The sequence below is a fragment of the Argopecten irradians genome, chromosome 1 (genome assembly GCF_041381155.1).
Source record: "Argopecten irradians isolate NY chromosome 1, Ai_NY, whole genome shotgun sequence".
NCBI lineage: Eukaryota > Metazoa > Mollusca > Bivalvia > Pectinida > Pectinidae > Argopecten > Argopecten irradians.
In genome coordinates, this window is record NC_091134.1 from 38,456,927 (window position 1) to 38,482,081 (window position 25,155).

Sequence of the window (25,155 nt, forward strand, 5' to 3'; positions counted from 1 at the left end):
GCTTCTTGGAATTGTCAATTTATTCATAATGCCCAAAATGAACCTGTTGATCAGGAAATGTTATAATTTCACTTTGAGTGGTATTTATCTCATACTAACAAGTTATTTTTTCAAAGACGTAATCTTAAGCAAATGTATTTAGAACATTTAATAGATAACTTGAGTGAGAAATGATTACCATATTCAACAATCATGGGTGATGAGAATACGATTATTTATTGTCAAATTATATATGAGAATTTGTGTGCTACAATGTCATCTTTTTCTGCCAAATTATCATCAAACCATTTTATATGTATTCATAACAGAAGTGTTTCCCTGGTGCAATTAAGCAGTGCATCAAAGTTTAAAAAATCAGCTTTCCTTCTATACTTTTGTCAGAAAAGATGATGTAGTTTTAACATCACAAAAGCATAATTGATCTCATAATGAATATTAAACAAATGACTTTGATCATAACTATTAAAATTGCTTTGATTGGAAATCTTTGATATACTCTTTCTCCAGGAAATGCAATGCTTCTCTCTGCCATAGAAGAACTAAAGAAAGAAATGCGAGAGTTACGGGCCGCAAGTGTTTCCAAATCAGCAATGGAGGAACTTAGGAGTGAAAACGAAAAGTTACGAAAGGAAGTCGAGCAAATTAGAAATAAACAATCGCGACAGATAAAAGACTTGATGGCAGAAGTGGATGAGGAGAAGAAGATCAGACTAAATACACAAGTAGAGGTGGAAAGAATTCGTAAACTGCTCACTGAATCACATGTGTGATAATGTGTCTGTGTTCTCTTCCGATTCTCAGGAGTATGTTAGGATGAGTGTATTCAGGTCAGTGCTGCTCTACTGTTGCCTGCTAAAATAGTTGATGCATACCAAGTGCTGATTGTGGTCCATTCCTGCTGAAATGTGTCAGAACTCAGTCGACGGCAAGATCTTTGGCCCACAAAACTACAGCTATATGTTGAAAATGATCTGTATGCAAAAGTTTGATACTCATCTAGAACTGATATGAAAAGTTTGTTACATGGGATGGGAGAACTATGAACAGAGTATGTGTGACCAGAAGCCAGCGTGTGATCGAGAAGAAACTTGATTCCTATAAGTGTTTTATCAGAGGGGGTTGAAACTGAAACCTGGTACAAAGTCACTGGCGTAAATACTAAAGTGACCTTGACGTAGCATTATTGCTGGTTATACAAAGTATGGAAACTTATAGTGACCTTCAAATGTATTGCTTATTATCTATTACAGAAACTTATATTGTCTTTGACAATGATCATTGCTTGCTATTGACTACAGGAACTTCAGAGCAACCTTGGGACATTACTGGTAAGGATGTTACAGTGAGTGACCTTGACCAGTAATTGACCAGAGAAATAAGGGCCTTGAGTGGTTATGTTGTCAGTTTATAGCAATGTATGAGGTAGATTGACCTAGGCCTGATTTACCTGATCATAATCTTTGGTCTGTTTAAGCTTACAAGCTTCTTGACCACCTCAATTCCTCCTACTTGATTCTACTAAAGTATAACAGTATAACAGATACACAGCCAAAATTCCCACCTATATATACACCACTTAATTTCACCTTACCCGGTAATTGTTAAAATACAAATAGGCAAAAAACAATTTATTCAACCATTTCAATATACCAAATCAAAAGTTTTCGTTATTATTATTATGTAGTCTTAACCTCTCTTATCTGTTTATAGTAAGAATCATTTGATATGTTGGAAACATCCAGTGTATAAAATCTGAAATCAAGAAATCAATGAAATTATATTTCATTATATAACTTTATGAATTACCTAGTTGGGTCAGACTGAGCTTCTACATTCCCATGCTTCGTATTCCGCAGAGTCCGATAAGATATCAATTTACAAATAAGTCCATGTTAGAAGTATTATACATGAATTGTATTTATTCACTTTGTTGCATTATATAAGAACAGTGTTGTGATGTTTATGCTGCAGATACTGTACATTTAGCAGTAATCCTACTTTAGTTAGCATATCTTATATTGAAACTACAATATTGTGCAAAAGTATGATTGTGCTAACTATTTATATATCATATATGATATTCTCATTTCACTCGAAAAAATAGTATATTCATATGTCCTTTTATGGTTTTTCTAACACAATGGAATTTATAAATGCACTGAACATTGAATCAAAGTACTTTGAATAGAATAAAAAGTTGCAATTGATTGAAATATATTAATCACTAAAAAAGTATTATATAGTATATATAGTATTATAAAGTATCTATATACATACAGTTACACACAATTTGGATGCTCTGCAGCGTTCAAAATTAATGCCTGTCCGTCTGCCCGTGACTGGCAATTTTATAGTCATGCAGACAATTTTTACTGTGTAGCTGGTCTTTTGACTAGCAACTTGTGGTCCAGATAGAAGATATATATATATATATATACAAAACAAAAATGGCAGTAGAATTGTAGAAAGGTCGAAGATCAAACTGTACAAAACAAATTTTCGTAATATTCTGGTTTTTAGTCAACTTTGTTGAGAGCCTACGATACTTATCTGGATATGCAGATATATTTTGTTCGTAAAACTATTACTTTGCTAGTAATTATATAAACTGCAAGGATGAATTGTAACTTTGTAAGGACCAGCAACTTTCAGTCAGGACCAGTAACTGTAACTTTTAGGGTCAGCCGGTCCTTAGGACCAGCAGGAAAAAATCCTTAAAGGAGAACACTGATGCTCTGTATGTAATTTTCTTTTAGTCTCGAGTTATATTGAAAGGGAAATACTGTGAATTTCACCTATGAAAAACCTACCTATTGTCAGATTAAATCATATTTACAGAGTATAAATATACAATTACATTACTCACAAAGATTTGTAGACTTTATAGTCTGTGTAATGTCTATTTATAGCCATACATTTCAGCTGTGGTGTAGGGAATTGTACCGAGATTATTGTTGAAAATCTCATATCAACTGTATGTTTATATAATTATTTGTATATGAATTCTGTATGTGTTTATGATCTGGTATAAATTGAAGATGTGAAAATGTGATGTGATCTGAAAATGTTTGGATGATGAAAATCTAACCATTCCACCAGGTATAAATGTGTAACTTTGTTTCAAAAGTTGGTGGCGATTATAGATACATGTATTATGTTAATTTTAATAGTAGATATTGTGTATATCTAGGATATTACATATATACAGTGTGTATTAAGTGTATGCATACCTGGTACTTTATGTGAAAGTAATCTGGATTACCTAAGTTAGAGCCATTGTTTCCACTTTATTGTGCTCAATTAATCATGGTAATACAAACAATAGATACAAATGTAATATAAGTATCCTAGGGAGTTTTCACAAAACCCTTCTTTATAAAGATAAATCAACAATTAATGAAAAATATACTTTGTTATACATGTATATAAATAGCTCTGATGTAACACCTAACTTGTAATATATATTATTTGGAACAAATCCTATAGGAGTATAGAAAAACTATTTCTAGCAATCTTTTGTATAACATGATATTAGTACCAATGATATTGTAATGATTGCTCAGGTCATTTTTCAGTAAATTGACCTTCTAACATTAAAATGTTTTTGTAAGATTTTTTAATCGCTATAAATTTAAAGGACACTGTCAATTATACATATATAGGAGTATGTGGTTTCCTTTTAAAAAGATGATGTCAAGTCTAAAAAGTAAGAAAGTTAAGTAGATATGAGGACAGACTTCCAAGTGTATGATTCACATATGCTGTATACCTGGTATATTAATTGTATATTTTGTAGGCTAGATAGGTAGGAGAAATCCTTAACCAGTCACCATTTAAGAAATTATAGCATTATTTTGTAAAAAGTAGGCTTTATGATATTTATTTTACTAATTTGCTGGCAGAATATTTATTTAATTCCTGCAAGAGTTGTTATATTATACCAATCTTTTACTATTAACAGATGAGGGAGTATTATTGATGCAATACATATCAATGGTACTGCCATGTTTATGCACATGTTAAAATACCACCTATATATAATATCTATATTAGATCTTTAATAAATATTCCAATAGCACAGCGTTGCACAGTTACCTATAGAAATCAGACAGGTATTCAATGTTTCATTTTATGAATCTATTTTTGAAAATTTTGTCTGTTTTCCCCAGGTATAACCCCCTGTGGGTTGGTGCGAGAGTCTCCTGTTTTCCCCAGGTATAAGCCCCTGTAGGTTGGTGCGAGAGTCTCCTGTTTTCCCCAGATATAACCTCCTGTGGGTTGGTGCGAGAGTCTCCTGTTTTCCCCAGGTATAAGCCCCTGTAGGTTGGTGCGAGAGTCTCCTGTTTTCCCCAGATATAACCTCCTGTGGGTTGGTGCGAGAGTCTCCTGTTTTCCCCAGATATAACCTCCTGTGGGTTGGTGCGAGAGTCTCCTGTTTTCCCCAGGTATAAGCCCCTGTAGGTTGGTGCGAGTCTCCTGTGGGTCTGACCTTTACCTTGCCTAAAAGGCATGTTAGATCTGAGATGTTACTGTACACAAAATGAACACGTTTTTCTTTTTGCTTCTTTTTCTTAATTTGCAAAAAAAAATGTAAAATAGCTTGAACTATTTCTGACCTGCAAGTCAAAAACAGGCAATATGGTGTTTGTTGAGCTCTTACTCTTGTTTAGGTTTAGCATGTGGTCAACCTAATTTTGTTGTGTAACTGTAGTTCACACAATGAAACAAAATAGATCGTATGAATACTGTAAATTATGCAGTAGCAAGAAGACCATGCATGCAGGGCTTTGTGCTGTGACAGAGATTGTTTTTGACATTCACTGTTGGTGCAGAGAACTCACTCATTCTACTGTTAGTGATACTGTTCTTCTCTACAAATACACAGCTATGCTCCTCTTGTCATTTCCATTAATTTTTTCTTCAAAGAATGAAAATCTCATGAATTTCGTATTATAACCACAAAGAAATAAATACTGCTACTTTCAGAACTTTTGCAAAATTCAATTAACGGGGCATTCCTTTGTTTTAAATCATTAGGGTATGTGTTGAATCAAAACTCATGGCAAATTAACGAGTAAATCCTCCAAATTAATTAATTCAACTAGTACTGAAGAGAGAACCAAGAATATTTGTTTGCACATCATTCATACTGTTTGAAACACTTTCATGTGACCTTCATATAGTCACTAATTGAATGTAACATTCCAACGTATAAATATAACTGTATATTTCTACATAAAGATTAATATCTTGCCAAATGACGTTTTGTTGTTTTTTCAATTGCACTCAAAGGATGTTAATATTCGAATTGTACTGAAAAATTGTCATAACAAACTTTATTTCTGTTCATCAAACTTGTCTTATTGATAGGAATGGTGATCAACAAGTGTGCCTTCCTTATTTACATGAACTGTTTCTGGTCAACATATACTTTTGTAAAGAAACTTTATTTTGCGGCTAATTAGAATTCGTAAATAGATTCAACTACTTATACTATATAGAGTTTTACTTGTAAATCGCGAAATTAAATCGCTGTGAAAATATCGTTGGACAAGAAATTAATTTTATTCAACACGCCACGAAACCAAAGTTGGTTTACAGTATTTTACTTGATTATTCAAAACACTTGAACAAAAAAAGACGAGCATTAGTCTGTATAGTAAGATTTATTACAGCAACAAGACTAAGCAATGTCAACTCTCCAATGTAATGTGGATATCGCTGTTATTGGGTTATATAACAGTCCGTACAACAAACCTTCACACACATCATTTTATTGTCACTCAACTCTCAGAAAGTTTTTGAATTAATTTAAATTTTAATCTTCATCTTTATTCTACAAGAATCTCCCTCGTGTCTTAACCTAAAGAATCTACAAACATCTAAATTGGTGTAATTGACTGTCCTACTTCGGGATTTCAGTTTTCTTCAAAATTTACAATAAAATACACATTTTAACAAGACTAAGATTACTTCAGTTATACATCGACCCCCTATAGGATAACCTGCCATGATAGCAACATTGATAATCAAGAGGTAAATTGTGAACAATTTCACCTGAATGAGAGAAAAAAGTTGTTTGCAACTCTTTAAAAATCGCTGTTTGCAAGTCTACATTTTACATGTTTGTACTAAACAAATTGTCATTCTTGCAACCCATTGTCAGAAATGTAACAAATTGTCATTCTTGCAACCCAGTGTCAGAAATGTAACAAATTGTAATTCTTGCAACCCAGTGTCAGAAATGTAATACATGTCTCGGCTGATATTAACAATAGTGTATTTAGCAATGAGGACAACAAATAGATGTATAATTGATATGAGCAGAAACTATTAATGCTTTAAGCACTACTAGGTCACCCATAAACAGTATATAATATAATACTGTAATGGATCTGCATGATGTAATAGTGTATTAGCATTCCATTATTCTAAGTGACTACACAGCTGTACATCATTCATTACTTTTGTGCCTCAATCATTATACAATACAATACTGTTACAACTGTAGTTTTGCTATCATAGTGTTATATTGATGATGGAGTTATCTGCTCTTGTGAGAGAGTATTGACGCCTGTCATTATCTTTAAACCAATGACTTTCTCAGCGAAAATAAATCTTGTAAAAACAGTGTCACATTGATACATGCATCAACCAGCCTGGAAATAATATAGTGTCCCCAACATTTCTGTGAAAGGTACCAAAACACCACCTCGGTAACTCTAATGCTAAACTGGCCATTTTACAACTCTTGTTACCTCCTACATGATAATCTAACATGGTAGTAACATTGACTATCACAGTCAATTGTTAACAGTGTCACCTTAATGAGAAAAAATGGCTATTTATAACTCTTTAAAAATAGCTGTTTACAAGTCAACAAGCCAGACATGTTTTTTTCCTTAAAGTCCTCTCCAACATATTGGCTATATATCCGATGACATCATTCAACAGGAGACGAAAGTAGTCATTTTTCACTTTAACAGTAAAGCAATGGGACCTCTATTCACATAGCCTCTATGATTTTATATTTTAAACGGACAGGAAATAATCATGATTTATAGATTAACAATCAATAATAACAAAATATAACCACTTTTTAACTAATTCTGATGAGCTTTCAAAGCTACGGCAGCCATAGTAACCTCTCATAAATATATCGGCACAACTGACAGATATAATAAGCCGATTAGATGAAATTATTTGGTGATAACTATGAATTTTTTTTCTTTTAAAACAATTACATCTTTTCTTCTGAAAATTCAGGATTTTCCTGAAGCTTTCGATAAAGTTATATTGTATGGAATAGCAAGAGCAATTTATTATGTCCTTATACAGACACATTTTTACAATTATTATGAAGCTACTAATTTATATATACATTTTATAATTTAAAACGTTCACATACATCAGTTACATGTATAATGTTCACTCTATAAAACTTACTCACAACAATTCAAAATCTCAGTAACAATTCACATTCACTACCTGGAAATAACACTTGCTCATACACATACCTTTTCATGTTCTCACCAAGAAAATCAAGTGGGAGAGCAATTTTTAAAACCGTCTTTTTGAAATAAATAAAAACAGTGCGGTAAAAAGTAGAATAAAAATATCTCTTCCTTTGTTACTGAAACAAGTCTTATTAATCTCTCTGTCAAATTAAGAACCATTCTCGCCTTCATAAGAATATTGTGGGAAGAATTAATTTGTACACTGTATTAATGATGAACTCAGAAATACATGATTTCACACAAATTTGTACATTGATTCGTATGAATGGATTTCATGGAACAAAATATTTTTGCCAGGAGAATCAACCAACAGATCAATTTTATATCACATATATAGTCTTTGCATTATCCTGGCTGGGCAGTATTGAAGAAGTGAGTAATATCTCTGAACTATCATAGACCAAGACAGGTCTATGGAATGAATTCTACTGTCCAGAGTAGGGATTCCAAGGTTCAGTCTGTATCCGAAGAGGAGTCCTGCTCCACTGGGTTTTCTGAGTTTGCCGAGCGTCCTAGAAAACATTTCATAAAAGATGTACAATAAGGTTTATTATCATGTAACCATTTGTACATGAAACAGGAGAGGAGAAAATGTAGCTTCCGCACTGGAATTTGAACCAGGGAACCCTGAATGCTCTACTGATTGAAATACCTCACAGTGTGGTTATGACCCCGGAACTAGGTACCCCTTGAAGCGAGAGAGAGAAAATCAGGATTTGAATAGAGCTAAGATCATAGCTATTATCTGAATTTTGAGATGTTTTTGGATACTGACGTTTGGTACACGTGATTCCGAATTTATCAGTCTCACATTGATATATAAATGGTTTTTTGAGAATTGTCAAAAAAAAAACTTACTAGATGTAAACATGCCACCACACCAAGGGTGTTCTAAGAGAACATTAAAATTTGTACATATATAAGAAAAAACCCAGTTCTAATGGAAATTAGATCAGTCGGTTTTACTGTGATATGCCAGAAAAGCCCATGGTGTTGAAATGCGTATGAAATGTTCAAACTCGCTCACTTTCCGCCATTACACAGTGTGGTCAAACATATTGTATGCTGAACCCTGTCCCTTGCTCTTAGAGTAATGATATTGTCTAGAACTGCTCAAATCGCTCTGACAGTAGTGTGTTTTCCTTATTAGGTGAATTGTCTTGCCTAAAAAATTCATTTTATCACATCCACAGTGGTTATGTAGTTCATTTGTTTAACTTGCGTGACTTTGGCTCTGATATGGGTGCAGCGTACATATTGTACCTGCTTAATCGTATTAATCAACGATTTGTAATTACACCGTTATCAATTAAAATACTAAACAATGTCCAATGACGTGAAATTTGTCAATATTTTATGTTATATGTTTCATAAGAAATCTTAAACAATACGTTTATGCCATATTTTGGTTTTTGGTTATGTAAAAGAATTAGCCTGAGTGGATTGTCCCTTTAACAAAACAATGAAGTCACAATGGATACCTACACGCAAGGGAAATACTCTGTAATATGCAAATACAGGAATATAAATTGGAGAGTAATGTTTGCAGAAGATTATTTTACCCGATCGAATCTGGTTGAGTGAGGCCAGTACACGTAACATAAAGGCAGCAGGAACGGTGATGGTATCTCGGGTCTCCTCCAGCATCACCTCATTTCTCCTCATAATCTGTAAAATCCGAGGTTTTAATTAGTACAACAGGATCTCACAACTGCTCCACAACGTGACATGATGAAATACAACAAGAAGGTTAAGGTAATATGCCCCCTCCACAATAAATCGTAAGTACAGAAAAAGTAAATGCTAATGCTGATCAGCAGTCACAGAAATAGCTTGTCTAGTACTGTTAAGTCAAGTTAATTGATATCTGTTCTGACATTGCTATATCTGGATATAAGTAAAATTATATTAGATACCTCATTAGCTTTCTCCTCATCAAAACAGCTCTTCTCCTCCATAGGGGACCAGATCTTTACATCATAATCAATTCCACTGGTGGCTAGAACTAAATTATTTACGTTATTATGTGATAATGCTATTCACAAGCACATGAATCACTTTATAAATCACAACTCAACATTATTACAAAAGATGGCACTTGATAAATATAATGAGTCATTGATCGTAGAGCCAGTCATTTTAGTGAGTCCAAAACATGATTTTGCTTTAAAAGGAGAAACATTTATGATGTATGTAAGGGTATCCTACCGTACATTTACCTATCATTAATATTTTTCACTGATAAAATATCATTTCAACAAAGCCTTGTAAAATCATCTTCACAAAAATAACCAGCATAGACAGTTGGAGATCAGCTCCAGTTCCTGAACTTCCCATAGAAAAGCATTACAGAATTTAAGGAAGCTCTAAGATTTTAAATTTTGTAATGCTTTCCTATGAGGAATTTTTAGGCTAAGGAATTCCATCTATGTGGTATTACATTGTCTTTTGTCTAGTCCTATCAGAGATCAAAATGTTTCTGCGTACTTACTAGGGTCAAAGGGATGGGGCTGGAGACAGTTGACCACATGCCGGTCACCTTCCAGTAACATGACCAGTTTAGACGTGTAACGATCCCAGATAAAGATGTGACCACAATCTGAACCACTCATAACAAACTGACTTCCCCAGAAGTTCGCCTCCTTGATCTGTCAAAACAAAATTGGCTAATTACTCTTACAATGATGAAATTGCCAACAATGATAAAAACGTTTTTGGTTTTTTTTTAATAAATTCACAGCTATTTAACAAAGAGCTATACTGCATAAAGTATGTGTTTGTAGTTGCTGTCTGCAGTTTTTCATTAACAAAAGTACTTGCATTGTAATACTGTATACTTCCATTGTATAGATGGAAGAGCTTCCAGAAGCAGATGAGCAACAAATCAGAATTTATATTCTAGACAGAGAAGAGGGCATATCGAGTTAGGTAGGTTCAGGACAAGGTGAGCTGGTAAATTATAAATCTTTAATAGTAAAATTATGAAAAGTAGAATTATGAATAGATCTATTTGGACAACCTAATGTGAATTTTATTCTTATAGCAATGGAACTTTTAGGTGGATAAAGGGATCCTTACCATTGTGCAAGCATTCTTACAGCCCCAGCACATCGAAGTAATACTAGCAGACTTATCATCATGTGGAGAGAGCATCTAGTATGTAGTCTCTAGGATTTATGCAATCCTCTTTAAGAAATAAAGAATTGAATTGTGCAAGCATTTGTGTAGCCCTAGAGCTTGAAATTAATGCTAGGAGCCTTACCATTGTGCGAGCATTCCTATGTCCGCGAAACTTTGAAGTAAAGGTTGGTTGGTGTATATTTCTTAATTCCATTTCCTCTTTCTCTCGTTCCTCCTGTCGTTTACGGTACAATTCCTGCAGTCGGATGGCTGTGATGTGACGCTCAAGAGTGTCTCTGTTTTCTCTGAGGAAAATGATATTTGAAGAGCACTGATTAAGCATATCACAGGTATTCCAGCAAATGAATATTTAGGTGCATCCAAGTTCAATTAAATTCACAAAATCACATGATTAAAAGCAGTAAATAGAGTTACCTCCTCCTGCGCGGTGTAGTGGTGTCATCATCACTGCTATCATCATCCGTTGACAGCTGGAAGTTCCCTGTCGGAGGGCCACTTCGGCCTATCCGTCTTTGCCGGGTACTTGTCTCTCTAGCAGGATTTGGAGCTGAATCTTGTGCTGTACTCTCAGAGTCTGTAAAATCAAAACTTACAAGACAATACATTCACATCGTGAAAATACACATTCATGGACTAAAGTTCATTTCATTTCATTGTAGAAATGATTGACTACTTATTTCTTTGAGAACCTGTATATCATTATATATAGTGTATTGAGATATATATTTACAGCCTTAGTTACCAGCTGGTTCTCCTGCCAGATAAGGGATTTTACTTCCACTGCTATTACAACTTTTACTACTACTACTTACTCAGTTCAGCCTCTGCTCCACCTGTTGCTACAGATCCATCACCATCACCCGATGCATCTTGAGACACTTGTGACGTTGACGGTTGTAACACTTGCGACGTTGAAGGTTGTGGCACCTGTGATGTCGATGGTTCTGATCCTGTGGATTTACTTGAAACGGCAACTTCCTCAGGTTGTGACATGGATTTCTGTTTGTCTGATGATGACTCATCAGACTTGAAAAGTCTAGGTTTGACACCTTTTAGATCTTTTTGTTCCTTCTTTTTCTTATCTCTATCATTTGGATCATCCTCTGGATCATCTGCCCCCACACTCAGTACACATGTCCCTGGAGAATTCTCATTGACCTTTGGGTCAAGCTCACCCTCCTTTCCACTCTCACCACCTTGAGGGTCTGCATGACTAGATTCTGTATTACCCACTCTGCTTGTAGAGCACTCGGGGTGACCCCCAGATGCCCTAGATTCCGTATGATAATCCTCTGTCTCCATCAACTGTTCATGTTCAATTTTACACTCACTATCACTTGCACTGTCTAAATCCTCACTAACACACACAGGACTTTCTATCTCTAAACTACTGGCTGAGTCAATAGGTTTCTCAGGACTGACTGAGACATCCGGTCCCCGAGGACTGACTGATTCAATAGGTCTCCTGGGACTCACTGACTCAGTGCTACCCTCAGGTTCATCTGAATGCCTTTGTCCATCAGGAAGGGCCGAATCACTTAGTCCATGAGGAATGTCAGAATCACTAGGATCTTGTGGTTTTAAAGAATTACTTTGGATCTGAGGACTTGCTGCATCCTCTGAAATGTCATGATCAGGAGATGTTACACTACTGTCAAGGTTGTTCTCACTTTGGGCAGGATCACTCTGAAAACTTTCCAAGTCTCTATTATTGTCAATTTGAGACAACAGATCTGGATGGCTGTCATCCCGTTCAAATTGACTAGTGTCCCTAACAAGGGGAGCCAGCGAAGCATTCTCCGCACTCCTCTGTAGCAGGCCGGCCTCTAAGTTTTCAAACTTGGCAAATCCTAACCTGATGGTACTGCTAGTGGTTCCCTCGGAGGAGTAATGCAAGCTGATGACTGGCTCCATTTGTCCTGGGGACAGTGGTGCCTCCTCATTACCATGGTCACCAACAACAACTGCTGGCTGTTGACCCGACGTTGACCCCGAGGTAGACGGGACAGCTTCCTCAGTGAGTACTGTTTGGGATGAACTAGGTCTTTCTACCACACTAGATATTGCACTTGATGAACTTTGACCAGTCTGGTCATTATCAGTTGCATCCTGTCGTCCCGAATTCCTATCTCTTACTGACACATCACCACCCTCATTTATAGATTCTGTTGTTGAGGACTGTCTACCACTATCTGACCTCTGAGCTCCCTCTGTAGTTCTAGGTCTCTCAGGATCGTTTACATCGTCTACATCTCCAGCAGTTCCTGGGGAAAAAAGACAATTAGTGAAACAGAACACTGCGAGTAGCTTTTTGTTGTGTAAAACCATTTGTTGTTGTGTTTGCTTAGAAACTGCAAATAAAAGAAATAATACAAATTCAAACATGATTTGATATCATTGTTCCACGCGCTAACCACAAAAGTTTCTCCCCATAAAACTATAGTACTGTGAGTGATGCGCATGAAATGCAATATGAAAAGTCCAAGGTCATTATGTGCGAGCAAAAATATTAATATGAAGAGAACTTGCTAGACAACAGGATCTGGAAAGTTTGTAAAGTTAACTATTATCTTACTGGACACATTTCTTTCTTCTGTCCCTGTGCCATCTCTGGAGGACATGGGTTCTTCGACACCACTACCCTGGGGCATGTAGGTTACTTCCACGGGCCCCTCCTGAGTGGTCTGGTTGGAATCTTCATGACTTATACCTTCAGCTCTAGATTCTGAACCTTCCCCTTGACCTTCCACACTTTCCCCTTGACCTTCTGAACTTTCACCCTGACCTTCTGTCCTCCTTAAGTTTCCATCCAGCCAGCGAGTTAGCATGTCAGACATTCGCTGCATAATTGAGGTGTGTGGGCTTCTCCTTTGTTCTGCTGTTAGAAACACATCATCAAAAGTAACAATGCTGAAACACTGATTTAAATCTGAAGGTGTTAAATGATTAAACTGATATTCAAATGAATTATGATGATAAAATATATTGATATATCAATAAATAAATACATAACAAAACATTAACCATCAGTATATGGTTATATGTATTGGGATATATATTTACAGCTTGAGTCACACCAGGCGTGGAAGGTGAATCACCTAGAGAACAACTATCAACATAAAGATTATCAGTACCAGGCAAACACTCCATGTATGTCTGGAAGAATTAACTTATATATCTTGTAATAAAATTTCAGATGAGTTATCAATTACCAACTAAGGTAATAATGACATTACCTGAGCCCTGGGCTTGTCGTTCACTCTCTGGACGGGCATTAGGGCCTGTATCTGACCAATCCCCACGCAATCGTAGACGTTTAATAGGTGGATGACCAGCAGCAGCCTCCTCTAAAGCTTCTGTTGATGAGGAGGAGGAGCTAGCTATAACTCCTCCTAATGTCCCAGACACATCTCCTGGTAGGGCTCCACCCATAGCTCTACCAGCATCCACGCCCCTCCCCCCTCTGTTGAGTCCCACCCCACTACTCCCCGCCCTTTCCTCTTCACCTGCTTCCTTTGGAATTGCCCCACCCTCAGACTGACTATTTTCTTCCTCTTTCTGACTTGGTTGTACATCTTCTTTATCCTTCTCACTTTCTTTTCTCTCTTCATCAAATGTACACTTCTCCTCCTTACTTTCACCACCCTTCCCTCTTTCATCTTTCTTCCTGCCCTCTGCCAGACCTATTCCAATCCTTTTTCCTCCCTCAAGCTTCCCACTGTCCTTGCTTCCTTTTGCCCCATCCTTGCCCCTATTATTTTTCCCCTCCTTTGACCCTCCATCTTCCCCAACCTTTTTGAATGTATGACTTTGTTCTTTATTTCCTACACCTCCCTTGCTATCACTCCCAGAATTCCCCGTTTCTGCTTGGTTGGTGTTGCCACCGGTAAATGCAGTGGAGCGTAACTGTTTTGAGGCTGACTTTACTGGCTCTAAACTATCATCCGTCTGTGAAATATCCAATAAGTCTGAATAAGTTTCAGCAATTATTGTACAGGTCAGTCATATTGTGCATGTAAAGCTATTACAATCAGCAAATAATCATTTTGTCATGTTATCAACCTAATTTTAAAAAAAAAGTATTTTCATGAAGTCTGTTAAACATAAACCTACCATATTCTGGTGTCTAGGATTAGAAGACTTGGACTCTGATGGTAAGTTTTTCCCCAAGCATTTATACTTGTTTTCCTGAAAAATAAGAATATATAGTTTTGTATATAAAACAGGAAATTAATTCTTTCGGTCACCATTTCTCCAATCTTTAATGAACAATGCAATTGTTATGGAAAAGATAACTCAGGTTACGGAAAAGACTATTATATGTGCTAGACACAGAGAGCTACCACAATAAAAGAAACAGTAGAGCTTGATTTAATGATATTTAATTTATATAATGTAGAAGTAATTAGACACCCCCACCCCTGTATATTATGACAGACCCCTGTGGTGCTAGATAATATGTGACGTCATCGATACATATCAATACTGATGCATAATGATGATGGCTGATGGTGCAACGAAAATGTTTCGTAACAACTGAAATTTCATCATGGGGAAAGAATGATCAAACGTGGGTCTGTCAAGTGGCCATGAATATCTAAACCCTTGTGTAAGATGGTGGCTAGCAAGCCTGGTGTTGACCAATCAAAATCTTACACTCATAATGAGATCCATGAATTCCTGTCCACTTGAAAGACCCATGCCAGATTCTGGTACCAGGGTAGTAGGTAGTCCCCCTTTGATTACAAACTTATAATCAGTGTCCTACCAATAGACAGCCATGATATGTAAATCTAGCTGTATCGGTACAGAGAGTAGTGGCCAGTACTGTCTAACAAGCTTACCTTATGTCCGAATAGGTAAATATATTCAGATGAATAGCTAACGAGTACGTCTTCGCCATCTGGACTGTAGTTTAGGGATGTGATTCTATACGAACGGCCAGAAAGTGTCGGAGCTGTGAAGCGACACAGCATACCCGTAATACTTCGGCCAGCATAGTTACCTAGTAACAGAAAACCTGTACTGTAGAACTTCTGTCTTATTTCCACCATATCGTTTCATAGCAGCAGAAAATAGATATCGCCCAGCTTTTATGCAAAAAATTTAATTGACTAGCAACAGAAATTGTAAAGGTATACATCCAGCATAACTTTCTAGCAACAAAAAAATCCATTAAAGATTAATAGTAATGTTGTGTCAAAAAGGGTCAATCTACTTCTTACTATACAATGAAGGCATATTCACCGTCTATATAGACCATAGATTCCATGGAAAGATAGTTTAGTACAAGTGTCTCATCCTTACCAGTAGCTCGTGTTCCCAACATCCGTCGATCAAAAATGCGAACAGAACTGTCAGAACATGCAATAGCCAAGTGATAGGGTACGAAAGGGTTTACTGCAAGGGAGGTAACTGCTCGGTGACAGTTGATCAACACATCCTGAAAAAAATAAAATCAATAATAATATCTGTTGTATATCTGAAAGGGCTAAAGTATTTCATATCCCTACTGTTGCCATAGCTACAGGAGTAATCAGTGGCTTAAAATTGTATTCTAAGATTTAGATAAAGATTTCTGTATTCTGTGTTGACAAGATTAGTCATACTGAACAAATAATATAAATGAAAAGTTGATTTAACAGATCCTGAATACTTTTATTTCATTTTCATGCTCTAACAGCATTAAACATTAACAGATTAAAATGTTCCACCTCTTTACAGTCTTCCTTTGTACAGCTGGACTTAGCTCGGAGATCGAACCAGCGGACCGTACCATCTTCCCCACAGGATAAGAACAGGGATGCCTCGTTGGGTACCACCAATACCTAAACAACCATCAAAATCACTGAACAACAATAAACTTTAGAAACAATACATTTATTTCAAGCATCATCTACTTTCATAATCATTTCAAATATCATGCTATGAAAAATTTTGATATACTAGACTTGCTGTGTGTTAGTTTTGGTACATGTGTATCAAAGTTAAAAACAGATTACTGAAGTAGGAATATTTGTATTACCTTGTATCTATTTCCACAGCTTAAAACAGATTAATGGAGTAGAAACCTCTATGTTACCTCATATGTTGTACCGAAGTGACAGTCAAACAAATTACTGGTGTAGGAGTCCGGTCTCTCCACCTCTGTGTGGTAGATCTTTCCATCCCCAGAACAACTCACAATCTGCCCCAAAGGATAACAGTTTTGTTTTAATTGTGAATGTAAAATGTTTTTCATTGCACCTTCACTTATGAAATATATCCATTAACTAAAGGTTTTTAGTTTTGGCAAATGATTAGATAATTAAATTAAGAGTTACTGTATTTTCTGAAGATTCTAAAATCTTGAGGAGGGGAGGGATATAAGGTGTAATTTTGAAATATTGATAAGCGGGAGGGGTGTAACTAATTCTGTAATCTTCAGAAGTACCAGAAGTTGAAACCTATTCTGAAATCTTGAAGTGAACAATGTAACAAACCCTGTATATACATTTCAAAGAATACAATGTATATATATTATGTAACTATATTTTTTAAACATACCTGTTTGTCACCAGAAGTTGGCAAGTACTTAGCACTGAATATATTGGCACGGTGACCAGAGCGAATAGACAGAACTTTCTGTTAACAAGAACAACACATCATGGATAGAAACATTGATATCTCGGTCAGACTGATTAGTACATTGATTAATTTAGACAGATTTACACATCAAATGGGGCATTTGAAAGCCTCATCCAAACATTAAAAATAAAAAACGAACACAAATCACGCAAAGATTTTTACACAATTAGTTTTTAAATAATGCATGGTAATAAATATATAAATGTCCAATAGCAGGTCTGTTTTGCATCAATATAATTCTGTTTAATTTACTGACTCACTGGTTGGCACGAAAGCCCCAACCTGTCAATAAAGGCAACCTGTCTATAGTGACCGTTTTTCTGTCACTCCTTCAGTGGTCTCTATAGACAGGTTTGACTGTACGTGTACAAATTTTATCCAAGATTTTCTTATTTAAACCAACTTTCATTTCCTATGTAACTTTTCATGAATTACCGTATTCAACCCAATAAGCGCCCAGGGCATTTAAAAAATTAAACAAGAGGCCCATGGACCTTAACGGTCACCTGAGTTCAGATACAGAATGAAACAAAGACATGCATATAAACACTATATATTGTCCCATCAGGCCCTTGAAGTCAGTCAGTGATTTTATAAATTTGACTTTTTAATATCTATGAAGATTATTTTGGTTCCATCAAATCTGTGAATTCAGAAGAAAGATTTTTGAAATGATATCCATTTTGAGTTTTTCACCCCTTTTGGCCCCACCCCTCTGGCCCCTGGGGGTCGGCCAGGACCAATATGGATATGATGTTAAAATGCTATCTCAGGCTAATAATTCTAACCCAGGTTGACTAATTTCCTATGAAAACTAAGCAAATAATGGTCCTAAATGTGTTTTTCCTATATAAACTATAGTAAATTTGACCCCCTCCCCAGGGGAAAATCGGAGATCCCAGGGCCATGATATTCACAATATTTTGTAAAGGGCCTTATGTCCTTCCAATCTATCAAGAGTATCTGGTTCCATAAAATCTGTGAATTCAAAACAAAGATTTTTGAAATTACCATTTTGACCCCTTTTGGCTCCGCCCCTCTGGCCCCTGGGGGTCGGCCATGACCAATATGGATATGATGCTAAAATGCTATTTCAGGCTAATAATTCTAACCCAGTTTGACTAAATTCCTATGAAAAATAGGCAAATTATGTTCATAAATGTTTTTCCTATATAAACTAAAGTAAACTTGACTCCCTCCCCAGGGGGAAACATGAGACCCAAGGTCATATAATTCACAATTTTTGTAAAGGACTGTAAGATCTTTCCATCTATGAGGAGTATTTGATTCTACCAGTTCCAGAATTTCAGAAGAAGATTTTTGAAGTTTTAGCCAATTTTACCCGTTTTGGCCCCGCCCCTAAGGCCCCTGGGGATCAGTCATGGAAAATTTGTTAATAAGATTCAATAGCCATCACATAGGGATAATTCCGACTACAATTGACTAATTTCCTATTATAATGACTAAATAATGCTCAAAATTGTGTTTTCCCTACATAAACTATAGTAAACTTAACCCCCTCCCCAGGGGGAAACCTGAGACCTAAGGGTCATATAATTCACAATTTTCATAAAACACCTTATGACCTGTCCATCTTTGAAGAGTATTTGATTCTACCATTTCCAGTATTTAAGAGGAAGATTTTTAAAGTTTTAGCCTATTTGCCCCTTTTGGACCCGCCCCTCTGCCCCGAGGGGGTTAACCAGGACCAATATAGATACAATATTAAAATGTTATCTCAGGCTAATAATTCTAAACAAGTTTGACTCATTTCCAATGAAAATTGAGCAAAAAATGCTCATAAATCTGTTTTCCCTATATAAACTATAGTTAACTTGACCCCTCCCCAGGGGGGAAACGTAAGACCCCAGGGTCATATAATTCACAATTTTCATGAGACGTCACCTTAGACAATGTCCATCTATGAAAAGTATTTGATTCTACCATTTCCAGTATTTAAGAAGAAGATTTTTTTAAAGTTTTAGCCTATTTGCCCCTTTTGGCCCCACCTCCCTGACCCAAGGGGGTTGACCAACACCAATATAGATATGATATTAATATGTTATCTCAGACTTATAATTCCAAACAAGTTTGACTCATTTCCTATGAAAATTGAGAAAAAAATGCTCATAAATGTGTTTTCCCTATAAACTTTAGTAAACTTGACCCACTCCCCAGGGGAAAACTTGAGACTCCAGGGTCGTATAATTCACAATTTTTGTAAAAATCCTCAAGACCTTTCCATCTATGAAGAGTATGTGATTCTACCATTTCCAAAATTTCAGAAGAAGATTTTTGAAGTTATAGCCTATTTGACCAATTTTGACCCCGCCCCTAAGGCCCCTGGGGGTCAGTCATGGAAAATTGGTTAATAGGATTCAATGGCCATCTCATACTGATAATTCTGAGAATATTTGATTCATTTCCTATTACAAATGATCAAATAATACTCAAAAATGTGTTTTTTTCTCTATATAAACTATAGTAAACTTAACCCCCTCCCCAGGGGGAAACCTGAGACCCCAGGGTCATATAATTCACAATTTTTGTAAAGGACCTTAGGACCTTTTTATCTATGAAGAGTATTTAATTCCATCACATCTGTGAGTGGAGAAGAAAATTTTTGAAATTTTAGTCAATTTTACCCCTTTTGGCCCCTATCATAGCTCCCTGGGGGTGGGGACCATATAATTCACAATTTTGATTGGCCATATGCCTTAGAAGGTTTGTGCAAAATTTCATTGAATTTGCTTCAGCAGTTTTGGAGAAGAAGTCGAAAATGTAAATTGTTTACGGACATACGACGGACGACGCACGACGACGATTAGAAAAGGTCACTTGAGACTTCATCTCAGGTGACCTAAAAAATGAAAAGGTGAGTAATAAGATGAAATTATTGGAAACCTATACAGTTTTGTTTGCCCATGGCAGGCAATTGACATTGAGGTCTCATGAAGGAGGAGAGGTGCTTATTGGGTCGAATACGGTATGACGGTGACATCACCTGCTTTGATACATGAAAATGACAGAAAATACTTCCCATTGTTAATATCATATTTCTCTTTTTATCATAGTTTTGTCTAACAAATGGAACATGACATTAAGAGGATTCCACTTTATTTACCATGGTATGTAATATGTATATCTTCCTTAAATGCAAGTAACATTGCCATAATTATGAAACCTTACACATTCATGTACTTATTTAATATTGGGTCTAATTAGTACCACCTCCAGGTAGAATTGCATGATGTCACAACTCACAATCATGAAATTGCCACACACTATTGAACTTAATTATACATCAATGCATGTACATGCATGACAGAATGAAACTGAAGGTATATTTCTTCTGATGGCTCAGAACAATACAGTTATTTCTAACACAGAGACATTGAACTTTACCTTATTGTTAAATGGATCTGTGACAACAAGATGTTGGTCATCAGATCCAGACAGAATGGTATGTCCAGTATTATTCCAGCAAATGGTGTTTACCTGAAAGTCAAACAAAACAAAATTAAGACAGTGTACAAATTTAAGATGCCTACATCTGGTTACAGAGAACATCTTGCTTATAATGGCTTTAGTCATTCCATTGTTCTGTAATGGATTTACAGAGTTAAGAAGACCAACATGGATGGTAGAGGCTCTATACACAACATTAACTTGGGTAAAAATTTATTTACGTACATATCTATGCATATATATTTTGCAGAAGTGCTCAAATAAAAATCATTCAATCTTGTTAAAGTGCTAACACTCTCAGTTTTATCGTCAGTTCTTTAATTAGATAAAGTAACAGTTCAGTGTTCAACATTATAAAAAATCAAAGACAAAAATGCCATAATAGTATTGTTGATATGAACTTGATGTGATACCCGTATGATTCAAAGGGAGGTAACTCTTGAATCCCAGACAATTTATATAATTAGTCGAGACTGACCAAAGTTTTTTCTTTCTTTCTCTTTCCTGATACAATATCTGTGTATATCTTGTATATTTACTTTAATTACTCAATTTTGTGTACCACAAAAAGTATACTCATAGCTTATATAATTGTTCACACCTTTGATTGAACTAAAAGAAAAACATTGTAGAAAATTTCTTATTGAAACTTTTCAGCATCATAATCAGTAATCTTTTTCATTATTGTACTAGAGACTTACACATCCTGTATGGGCCTCAAGCTTTCGTTCCAACTTCAGACGTTGCACAAACTCTTTATTTCCTGTAATGTAAGACTGTTATTATCACTATATGATAAATGTCAATATAAAATGTTCAATGTTCAAATTGTGCAAACATGTATGATCAGAGACAAAGGAAAATGGTGATTCTATCAAAAATGTATAACAGATTATACAGTTATACTTTACCAATTGCGATAGAAACAACTCTATATATATAATGGAACATGACTCTGGAATTAACGTTGGTTGCCACGTATAGTACAAATGTTTTGAATTACTATCCAGAAGTGTCATTTAAGCATTAAATTGCATTCAGTTAGTGCTTCAAGTTGAATTTGTTGCTGTCTTGTTGGCATTCATACTCCTATAAAATTGCCAGATGAATGCAGTTCAATGCTTGTATTTATATTTGATAACAATTTTATGATAAAATCCAAAGAGATTTTACATCTATAATGAATAAACAATTCATCATGATATCAAGGATGGAACAGCTATTTGAAAGGTCATTTTCCATGATCAGTGGTAAAACAATGATGTCTCAACGATAAAGACATCAAAATAAACAGGTGGCATTTCCTGCTGTGGTGAATGTCTGTGTTTGATAATTAAATAAGGTTAAATGTAGTGGAGTTGCAATGAACAGGTAATTGTAATAACATATTTTTTATTTTGATTTGTGGAAAATTGTTCATAGTAAATTGATTTTGAAAATGAACCGATCAATTAAAGCTTATGCAGCAATATATACTGGATTGAACACAGAAACTATTATTTAAATGATTTTTTTGTTCTTTTCTGATAAAAATGGGGTGATGTTTTACATCTTTTACATATATAGGCTAGTGCTTCATTTAGGACTGAGATATGTAGGAGCTTGCACAGGTTTAGTCTGCTAAACCTGCGTATATTATTAGGCGTTTTTATTGCCTATATATGAAAAAAATTATGTGCAGTGAATTGAAGGTGCAGTTTATTTTTGTTAGTTTTTTAGTTATTAAATAAAATATGGTATGGCGTTGAGGGAGTTGGGTTTAGGTCTTCAAGTCCTACTTTTTGGATATTTGACTTGAAAACCTGTAGCTAATATAGTGTAGTGCTTTGTAGTCAATTGAAGGAGTTTTTGTTCCATCGTTTTAATAACGTGTTAAGAAAAATGAGTGTTTAAAACCCTTCGGTGGCAGCTATGTGTCGATAAGTAAATGAATGTTATTGTCTGATGTTGTCGTAGTTAGATGAATAACCACAAACAGTCAAACTCAGTCAACATATGTATAATATTGTGCGTATTTATATGCATATGATTTATTTGGATCTATGCATATTATTCACTTTTTTACTAAAAAAAATCTCGATTGTCGATAAGTCATTAGGATGTTTCAAGCAGGCTACAGACTGACAGTCTGACATAGTTGCACAAGCACAGCCAATCTAATTAAAATCAGATCTTCGATTACGCTCTGATACTCAGCGCTCCAATACTGGAGCGTAGAGTATCAGAGCGTAATCGAAGATCTGATTTTAATCAGATTGAAGCACAGTAGTCGACCATACCAGTCAACCCGAGGAAATACCCACAAACTGTTCAAGAGACAGGTCAGGCTGAATACAACAAAAAATGCCTTCTCCAATAGAGTCATCAATCACTGGAATGCATTACCAAACAAGGTAGTCAACGCAAAGTCAATCAGCAGCTTTAAGACTCAGCTAAACAAATATTGGAAAACCAATAACAAGTTTGTCCTAAGTGAACATCCTTAGTGAGGCCGGTAGTGTAACTTTTAAAATAGATTTGGTCAAAGGAAACTGCAAAAGAGACTCTATAAAACACCTATGCAGCCTATAGACCAATTCTAATCCCCAGTCTATTCAGGTTTATGTACTCATTTACCATTAAGTAGGTACAAGTTGTTTGGGGATTGCCCCGCCACTTGTATCAGTGTTCCCCATTATATATCATTGTATCAATCTTCCCTATAGATAGATCAAAATTTTATGAAACTAAATCTATTAACTGGTACGTATACACATAGGGTACCCTCAATTCATTTGACACCAACATTTTAAAATGATACATATTTTCAGTCCTTATGACTGGAATTTATAGATATTTTATTTTTTGTTAATGGTGATACTTTTAAATATTTGTAAATAACACTAAATATCTGTGCGTGCGTTGCCGGAACTCAAAAGTCGGTGTAGGAGGGGGAAAAACCCCTATCTCCACCAAGATCTATAATACCATCAATGCCTCTCTACAAGTGTGTACACTTTCAACGAGGCCGCCATCAGCGAAGTATCAGCGAAGTATACAGCATGTCAACAAGTCTAGAAGAAAACAACAAACGCAGTTGCATCTGATTTTGATAATTCTTCGAAAGAACATTTTACCTTTCGCAGCATTGTATAGCTTGGATTTTTCTCCGAAACCATAAGATCTAAGTTGCACGGGTTGAAACATCGTGTTTCTGTGCAGGGCAGCAAATTTGCCCTATTGAAACTCTCAGTTTGTTTACAATTTCTTGCTGTCAGCCATGTTTCTTTCAGGGGAGGCTACCTCGTTATAACTTCCGGTACACAGTAAAAACGAAGTAACGTTTCCCACTAAAAATGTCTTGTCCACAAATAGTATGTTTTGTGTCTACTAATGTAATATTTTCCACCAAATTGCTATTTAACTTCTGTGCAAACAAAATACATAATCGTTTTCTCATTTCGTCATTGTATTGTAGAGAACCTGTCTATCACGACCACTTACCGGTCACGGTGATCTTTAACTTGACAGGTTCAGCTGAAAAGGTGGTCTTTACAGTTAGATTACTTGCTTATTATCTTTGTTGATTACTTAACCGAATGATGCACTTTAGAGATAAATTGATAATTATGGTCTCCTCATTATAAGAAAGACTTGACCTACTGCCATGGTGGTCTTTATAGCCAGGTTGTATAAAAAGAGGTGTTGCTAATTGAGCTACTAAATCTTATATATATATATTTGTGCTTGTGGCTGGATCTATATATCTGCTTTTATTTACTGGTGATCTTTATGGTTACTATAATATACTTATCTTATGAACAGGTTTTACCCTCTAATACAGTTTAATCTTCTGGTTTATACATAGACAGACTGTATGCATATATACATTATTATCATGATTGAAGGTTTTACCCTCTGACAACCTTTCAACACGTGGGCAATCTGACCCTCTGGTCGTCTTTTTGAGACAGGTTTACACTCTCTGACAGGCTTTATTGACAGGTTAACATACTGGTAGTATAATATTCTAAGATGTCTTCATTGATTGAAGGTTTCATCCTCTGATGGTCTTTATACACAGGTTTTACAATGATTTCCTTAATAGACAGGCTAACCTACTGTTGGTATTCATAGACAGACTGTACATACAGGTGGTCTTTATAGACAGGTTTTACCCGCTAATGGCTTTTAAAGACAGATTAGACCTACTAGTGTTATACAGGTGGTTTTATAAAGCTAGGTTTTACAATCTGTGGGCATTTATTGATATTTAAAAATATTGGTCTTTTTAGGCAGACTAATTACAGCCAACCGATAGTCTTAATAGTCTAACATTAACATACTGATCCAGGTCTTATAGTCAAACTTCTTATCTGTGTGATCAATTGTAAGACCCAAATTTAATGGCGTTTAGTTTTGC

At 35.6% G+C, this 25,155-nt stretch overlaps 2 protein-coding genes across 8 annotated transcripts in view; one reads left to right on the plus strand and one right to left on the minus strand.

The window, feature by feature from the left end:
* The window catches only part of LOC138327030 (SH3 domain-containing kinase-binding protein 1-like), a 46,291-nt gene extending 41,033 nt beyond the window's left edge, over positions 1–5,258 (plus strand). For all 6 annotated transcript variants that reach the window (XM_069273030.1, XM_069273025.1, XM_069273038.1 and 3 more), the window contains one exon: positions 508–5,258. In XM_069273030.1, the coding sequence (XP_069129131.1) occupies positions 508–770 (263 nt within the window). In that variant the 3' untranslated portion in view covers positions 771–5,258. The remainder of the gene's footprint in view (positions 1–507) is intronic.
* Positions 5,259–5,651: 393 nt separating this feature from the next.
* Positions 5,652–24,021, minus strand: LOC138327019 (DDB1- and CUL4-associated factor 6-like). 2 transcript variants are annotated; one of them, XM_069273001.1, is made up of 18 exons: positions 23,870–24,021; positions 21,455–21,516; positions 20,691–20,783; positions 17,205–17,282; positions 16,741–16,845; positions 16,373–16,486; positions 15,966–16,101; positions 15,503–15,663; positions 14,772–14,846; positions 13,895–14,606; positions 13,234–13,533; positions 11,471–12,922; positions 11,073–11,232; positions 10,780–10,942; positions 10,009–10,165; positions 9,434–9,522; positions 9,080–9,185; positions 5,652–8,029 (listed from the first exon to the last, which is right to left on the minus strand). In XM_069273001.1, exons 1-18 carry the CDS (start codon positions 23,937–23,939, stop codon positions 7,971–7,973), a joined length of 4,092 nt encoding a protein of 1,363 aa, XP_069129102.1. In that variant the 5' UTR covers positions 23,940–24,021; the 3' UTR covers positions 5,652–7,970. The 2 variants fall into 2 exon arrangements, with proteins under 2 accessions (XP_069129102.1, XP_069129092.1); XM_069272991.1 differs by having other exon boundaries at positions 13,234–13,536.
* Between the last annotated feature and the right edge of the window lie 1,134 nt (positions 24,022–25,155).